The 7,500-nt window shown below is 38.2% G+C and overlaps 1 protein-coding gene across 1 annotated transcript in view; it reads left to right on the top strand.

Moving 5' to 3' along the window:
• Positions 1 to 3,001, top strand: part of SEMA3E (semaphorin 3E) — a 134,567-nt gene extending 131,566 nt beyond the window's left edge. The window contains exon 17 of the mRNA XM_017807856.1: positions 1,219 to 3,001. Coding sequence (XP_017663345.1) covers positions 1,219 to 1,671 — 453 coding nt within the window. The 3' untranslated portion in view covers positions 1,672 to 3,001. The remainder of the gene's footprint in view (positions 1 to 1,218) is intronic.
• The last annotated feature ends 4,499 nt before the right edge of the window (positions 3,002 to 7,500 follow it).

The raw sequence follows: 7,500 nt of genomic DNA, 5'->3' as shown, positions 1-7,500 counted from the left end.
ACCTTCTCTTAGATGGATGGACTTACAGGGCTGACGAGCTCCATCTGCCCAGGGGAGTTTCCCTGACCGGGAATCGAACCTGGGCCGCAGTGGTGAGAGTGCTGCATCCTAACCACTAGACCACCAGGGGTCCCCCAGTGTCTCACTACCCTCACAGTAAAAGAATGTTTTGTTTTCGTCCAATCTAAATTTTACCCTCCTTCAGTTTAAAACCATTTCCCCTGTCCTGTTACAGGACCTGGTAAAACGTTCCCAACTTTCTGAAAGTAGTGAAAGGTCACAATAAGGTTTCCCCACAGTCTCCTCCTCCAGGATGGACAACCCCAGCTCTCTCAGTCTTTCGTCATAGGAGAGGTGCTCCATTCCTCTGTTCAGTTTTGTGACCCTCCTCGAGGCCCACTCTAACAGGTCCATGTCTGTCTAGTACCAGGAACCTCAGAGCTGGACACACTATTGTGGTTATGCAGCCCAGGATACAGTTGGCTTCCTGAGCTGCAAGTGGACCTGGTCAGCTTTCATCCAATTTTTCATCCCCCAGTACCCCAAGTCCTTCTCTTTGGGGCTGCTCTTGATCCCCTCATCACCCAGTACTTCTGCTTAAATTCATCACCTTATTGTTAAATAAAAAAACTGAGGATATCATTCTCCTGGACTCCCCTGCTCCTGGATTAGACAACTCAGTGCTCCCTACTCACCATGATCTGAGAAATTCTTGTAGTCAACAACTCGCCCTTGGGAACTGTAGGGGGAACTTAAACACCAGACTCAGAATAGAGGCTTAAGATCACAATGGCCCAAACATGCCAGTCCATAAGAGAATTCACAGCAACACTTATCACAGATCAGCTGGCAAATGCCCATTTGTTTTCCATCCATATATTTGTATGTTTCTAACTTGTTAGAAACAAGTGATTTAGCCACAAGTGACTAAGCCATGCTGGGAAAACAGCAAACTGTCTGCTCCCCTATATGTTTTTCCATGACATCCAGATTCTTTAGGCTGCTTTCCTTTCACAGCTCAATCTCTTCTTTACTTCAGGTAAATATTTTTGTTATAAGAAAGCACTGTGAATTAAAGGTTTGCGGATCTCTAATCTTCCTCTCAAAATTTAATATGAAATTCATTAAAATAAAGTTCAGACATAACTGCACTGGTTTTAGGTAATAGCAAAGGCCTGTGCTCTATAACTGCATCAATTTTTATTTTTTTTTTTTCAGGTGAAGACAGATGACAGAATAATCAAAATGGACCTTGGACTTTTATTCCTGAAGCTCCATCGTCTGGATGCAGGGACTTATTTTTGTCAGACAGTGGAACACAGCATTGTTCACACTGTCAGGAAAATCACCCTGGAAGTAGTCGAGGAAGAACGTGTAGATGAAATGTTCAATAAAGACTATGAGGAGGAGATACCTCACAAAATACCATGCCCAATGCAGAGCAGTATACCTCAGGCATCAAAGCCATGGTACAAGGAATTTCTTCAACTAATAGGTTACAGCAACTTCCAGAGGGTGGAAGAATACTGTGAAAAGGTGTGGTGTACAGATAAGAAGAGAAAAAAGCTGAAAATGTCCCCCTCCAAGTGGAAATATGCCAACCCTCAGGAGAAGAAGGCAAGGGTCAGACAAGAGCATTACCGGTTGCCCAGGAACATAGCTGACTCTTGATGGACAAAATCCATCCACTGTTTCTGAGCAGAAGGACTTAAGTAAGAGGGAGAAATCAGTCTTGATTTGAGTAAATTACACAGGTTTATATATATAAAATATTGGGACTGAAAAAAAAATGCTATGGTAAGTTATATTGTACACATGATGACTGTTTAGAAGCATTTTAAACAAAATCGTCTTGTTCTAAGTCAATGCATTAGGGAGGATGTGACAATCTTCAGACTTTGAGTGCTTGAATCAGTCTCCTGTGTGGACCGTGCTTGTGCTGTATATTGTTACACATGATGGCATATTTAACAAATTCGAATAGCTAAGCATTCACAAATGGATGAAAAGTATAACACATTTCTTTGTTTCACAATTTTCTCATGCTTCTGAAATGGCACGTCTTAAGATCTTTCCTTTTGACTGTGACCTGTCTGAGTTTATCACTGAGAACAATGAGTTATGTTAATATAGTGTATTGCTATTTCTAAAGATAATGAAGGGAAATCCTTTTTACTTCCCACAATTTTTTTTCGTATCAATCATTTATGGAGTGCAATGTGCTCTCACAGCTAAATAATATTGCCTAGTAACTTGATGTAAATCAAATGCATGCTGAGAACACAGACAGAATCAAATTCGTCAATTTATCTATATAAGAAGTTGAAATAATGGTTTAGATAGAAAACGAGTCCATCTTGTGTCTAGTACATTGCATTAGTGATGACACGAATTAAAGGATCGCCCTCTTGTGGCAAAAAAAAAGCAAAACCTGATACTAAAATTCATTTACTGAAGAAATGTGTATAAGCAGAGAAGTATTACCGAGATCCACAGCTGGTTTGTTTTCAGCAGACACTTCTAGTCTCCATGTGCTAAACCCACAGATTTAGAAGGCAGTGTTGGAAGTCATTTATACTGGAAAGGCAGCATTTAAAGTCAGCGATGCTTTATGTTGTTAACGTGCTTTTGGGGTAAAACGCAGTCATAAAATGTTAGGATGTAGATTAAAAGCAAGAACAGCATTATACAGCTGTGTTTCTATAGTTTCAGGATCTACTTCACGTAAATCTTTTCCTGGTATGTGATCTCTGGTCTAAAGGACTGCTTTGCTGCTCTTGTGAGTGATACCAGGGGATACCAGGGGAGATCAAAAGAACTAAGTTACTTACAATTTAAGTCTTTCAAGACTTACTATAAAAAAAAAAATAATTTCTTTCTTTAAGAACAAAAAAACAGATGCAGAAAATGCACAAAAATTAGTATTTCACTACCTGAGAAATCTATATTACAATATGAAATGTATATTGGATTTTTTTTATTGGAAATTTAAAAAAAAAAAGAAAGATAGGGACGTTATAAACAGAAATGAGTCACAAATGACTTAATTCCTAAACTGAGAATATGATGCCAGTAATGGAAATAGCCAAACTGATAGAGATTTTTGGCCATCAAGAAAATATACAAGGGATTCATCAGCTCCGAAAAGCTTCAACTTCTAATCAGGAAATAGTGGAAACTAACAGCTTGGATAACAGAGGCGTGTGGTTTGCTGTCTTAACAAATGCAGCAATCAATGTTAACCCAGTGTTGTTTTCCAAATAGGCTATTTGTTAGAGGAGCTCACAGCTGCTGTCAGGACCAGGGAGATCTGCTGTGCTCCTCTGGGAGTAGAGACTGTCCCGGTGCTTCAAAAGAGCCCATGGGCACACTGTCAGCAACTGGAGGATGAGGAAAACAGTGTTATCACCTTGTCTGGGTGTAGCAGCAGTTAGATCTTTCCATCAGCCTGTTATGAAAATCAGCTGGTCTGAGAGTTTGCACTTTGTTTGACCAGACACTCTGCACATCCTTGCATGAATTCATGCAGTTGCTAACTTTGATCTGAGACTGGATGAATTCGGTTTTCTGTGACACTTTAATGGAACTCAGTTGCAGTTAGGATCCTGTGTTTGTTTGGAGCTATATGGAAAGTGCTGTCACTGAAGGCTGTAGCAGGAAACATATGCAGAACAAGCATCCCTGATTTATACTTAATCCTCACTGACATCCTTGATGGAAAAAACATCATTTTAAAACACTACTGAAATCATTTTCTGATGAATTATAGAGTCCACTTCTTTTAAACATCAATGGGAATTATTTTTTACTTTTTGATTAATTTGCAAGTATCTAGTGCCAGATGTATCGTTAATGAACTATTAGAAAAGAATGACAGCATCCCAGCCTCATGGAACAAATCATAGAATCATAGAATCAGCCTGGTTGAAAAGGACCTCCGAGATGAACAAGTTCAACCCTTGATCCACTATCACCGTGGTTACTAGACCATGGCACTAAGTGCCACATCCAGTCTCATCTTAAAAAATATAACTTTGTGTTTCATTTTCTGAGATTTCAGGTGGAAACTATGTGATATGGAGATCAGGATTTAATATGAGAGTGTATTTTTAGCTCCCCATCCCTTTAGTGGTTACATGTGGAAAATTGCATTACACCTTTATTTACCTTTTAAAATACAAATTTTTAGCTTACACCTAATTTGTTTCATGGTTGCAATGTCTGTGAGAATTCAGAACTACAAGGTCTTGTTCAAAGAGTGCTCTGACATCTATGGAAGAAGAGAAAGAGTGACTATGTATTTTGGAAGGATATGCACAAATGTGCTCATACACAATGTTATTTAAAATGCTTCTTTGTATATTTGGGGGGCATTGTCTGCTTTTTTTCATTATGAGTTTGATGTATTTTGTATGTGCATGAAGTGGTCAAATTATAAATATAATTAAGAACCATTTTTGGCTGAAATAATCTCTATTATTTCTTAGTGTTTATTTTCCCCAGACAGTACGATTATATGCAGGTCACTAGTCACACAGTGTTATTCACAGATGTCTTTCACCAGGTATTTCCTGAGTGAAGAACATAGAACAGGACGGAAGGATCTTCATATAGAGTTACCAAGTGGGAAACTGTGGTGCAGAGTAACGAGTAGATTTAGTCTATAAATGCCAGGTAGATTTTGGGAACTATGATTAGAGCATCATCTGCTGCATGAATGGATTTTAAGAGTGGAACGTGGTCACTTAAACTGAGAAGATTCCAACCGATGGAAATTGACTGAGAAACAACAATTTGGATAAAGCTTTGGACTCTGCCCTCTTTCGTGAGGAGGGAAAAGACAGGTCACTTGGACTAAACACTTTCTTTGCTTTGCTCTTGCTCTTTTGTTGTCAAGGAGATTATTGTCACCTTGTACAAACTACTGTGCTTTCAGAATCTGTTGGGACATCAAGGCAGCAGATTGCTAACCTGCTGTAAAATTCTTGGCTTGTACATCTCAAAATAGGTTTTTAGGATATACAGCACTGTTTTGTAGCATGAAATAGATCTCTTTAAGCAGGCAAGAGAGAATAATAATTGTCCTGCACCCAGCTACCTGAATAGTAAAGGTAACAGTCATATTTGAAGAAATGCTTGAATTAGCATAATTTTTGTAGTTATAGAGTTATTGAATTTCTCTTATTCTTTTATTTTCCTTTAGCTGGGGAGAGGAGCAGGCAGTGTTGGGGAAATCAATTTTCTTTTCCCCTAAAAGGCAGACAGTCAGTTTCTCTTTTTAAAAAGTCCAGTAATCTCCTTAGTCTACCTCGGAGCAATGAGACTGGAGTTATTTATGCAACTTATTTCTCTGGCTCCAGAAGACACAAATGACTCTGAAAGCTGCGCTATCCAGATAAGAGGCACAGAAAGTGAGCTTTTCTACAGCTGTGACCTAGCAGGATGCCTGCAATTCCTATCAGCCTTGGAATCCTGTTCACTTCACCAAATTGCTGTTTTTAATGGAGAATTCATGCCCAGTTAATATGAGTATTTATCATAAATGGAGCCATGATGGGTAAGTCTTGCCTTTGGGTTATATTTATTTTTTATATTAGCAATGAGTGTTTTTTTTTTTTTTTAATTTTAATTTTTTGAGGAAATAAGTTATCTGGCTAACACTGTACACAGAATGATGGCAGAGCTAGCAATGTCAAGTAAAGCTACTGGTCACTATAAGTTAATCAACTTTCAATAGTGATGCACACATTGAAGAACAAATCTACCAAACATCAACCCAATCCAACACTGTAATCTCATTTCACAGAGTGGTTTTGCTCCTTTGAGATATGCCTCTCATGTAAAGTTGAACCAGGAAATATTTTGTTAAGCATTTGTGCACATGTGCTCGTAATTTGCTGAAGTGAGAGGTGGGGGACAGAACACAGCTGAATGTAGTCGAAGCGTGGGAGCCTTGTCTGTCTAATTCCTAGATTTCTTGAGGTTCTTATCCCTATCTAAAAAGAGAAGATTTAATTGCATGAGAGGAAGCCTCGATTCGTGAATGGTTTGCTGAGTCACAAATCCTATTTCAGAACATCTGTAGACTAAAGAGCCATTGTGAATAACTTGTTTCAGTAGATTTCCCCAATGGCAGACAACACACAGAAAACTCCTTTGAAACAAAAACATCTCTTTCCTTGCAATGTCAATTAATTCAACAGCAGAATTCCATGTCTTTAGAAATGTTTTTGCACACCTTTCAAAATCTGTGTTTGAAGAACAGTCTAGGATTACATTTAATGTGGCTGCGTCTGTAGTATATAAATTATGAACTCTCAAAATATCTCTAGTCAATTTGAATTTCAGCATTCCATCATACATACACATAGCCCATGATGATGTTTTCTCACTCTGAAGAATCACACTCGCCAAGTTCCCTCAACTTGTACTTCAAGAGTGTCTGTGAAGGCGCATAATAATATCAATAATCATCATCATTATCATTATTATCATAAGCCAAAACAGCTGTAATTCACTGTCTTCTCCCTTTCTCAAAAATAAGAGATGAAAGTTGCAGACCAATCGGCATGATTAACACACTGTGAGCATTTTCTGTATTTTAATTTGCTAGGTGTATTAAAAAGTGCTATTAATCAGAACTTGAAGAATGCCCAGTGGACCTTATCATAATCAAGGTAATGGAAATATTCCACCTGTAGCTTTAACTCAGGCATACAGATCATTAGTATTTAATTTACTGTATTTTCTTCAGCTTAAATGTGTTTGGTACATTATTACTCTGTAATCATTAAAAATAATGAATATTTGATAGTGCTTTTTATACTTGAAATTGGTTTATTTTCACAACAGCCACCAGAGGCATGAAAACATGTTTTTGCATCCCTTAATCTCTTGTTTATAGGAGCAGAAAAGGCCTGTGGCCAAAGCTCCCCATGACACGGAGCAGTGTCGTGCTGCAGCAATGCAGAGCAGTGCCAGGTGAGTGGGCAAGTTAAATCAACATGGTACAATGTCACTTGGGGACCTCAGCTTGTGCTCCAAAAACAGGATGTAAGGGCATCTTCATACTAATCAACTTTTTTTTTTCAGGCAGGTAGCTTCGATCTGTGGTAATACAGGCTAACACATCCTGCTCAGTCATTCCTGTTATAGAGTGGAAGCTTTTGGAAGAGGGTCAAAGTGAAAGATCAGAGTTTAGTAAGTCTGTCAAGGAATATAAATCCTTTTTGCAGTGATGTCCATCCATGGTCTTGTCAGACTGAGTCCAGAATACAGCCCATACTAATATTTAAGAACAAGAACCTGTGGTTGTTCAGGCTTTTTTTTTCTTCTAAATCTTGGTGAAAATAAATATAAATTTTTAGATTGGAATCTATCTATCCTTTTAAAACATGCTTATTAGGATGAGAGGATTCATCAGATTAACTCCACCACGATGCTTTCAGGTAATCAGAAAAACCATTCCCAACTATTTTTTGTCTCAAAGTAAATACTCCA

Source organism: Lepidothrix coronata, unplaced genomic scaffold (genome assembly GCF_001604755.1).
Source record: "Lepidothrix coronata isolate B3197 unplaced genomic scaffold, Lepidothrix_coronata-1.0 Scaffold20, whole genome shotgun sequence".
NCBI lineage: Eukaryota > Metazoa > Chordata > Aves > Passeriformes > Pipridae > Lepidothrix > Lepidothrix coronata.
The sequence above is the reverse complement of the archived record's forward strand: the minus strand, read 5'-3'. Positions and strand labels throughout refer to the sequence as shown.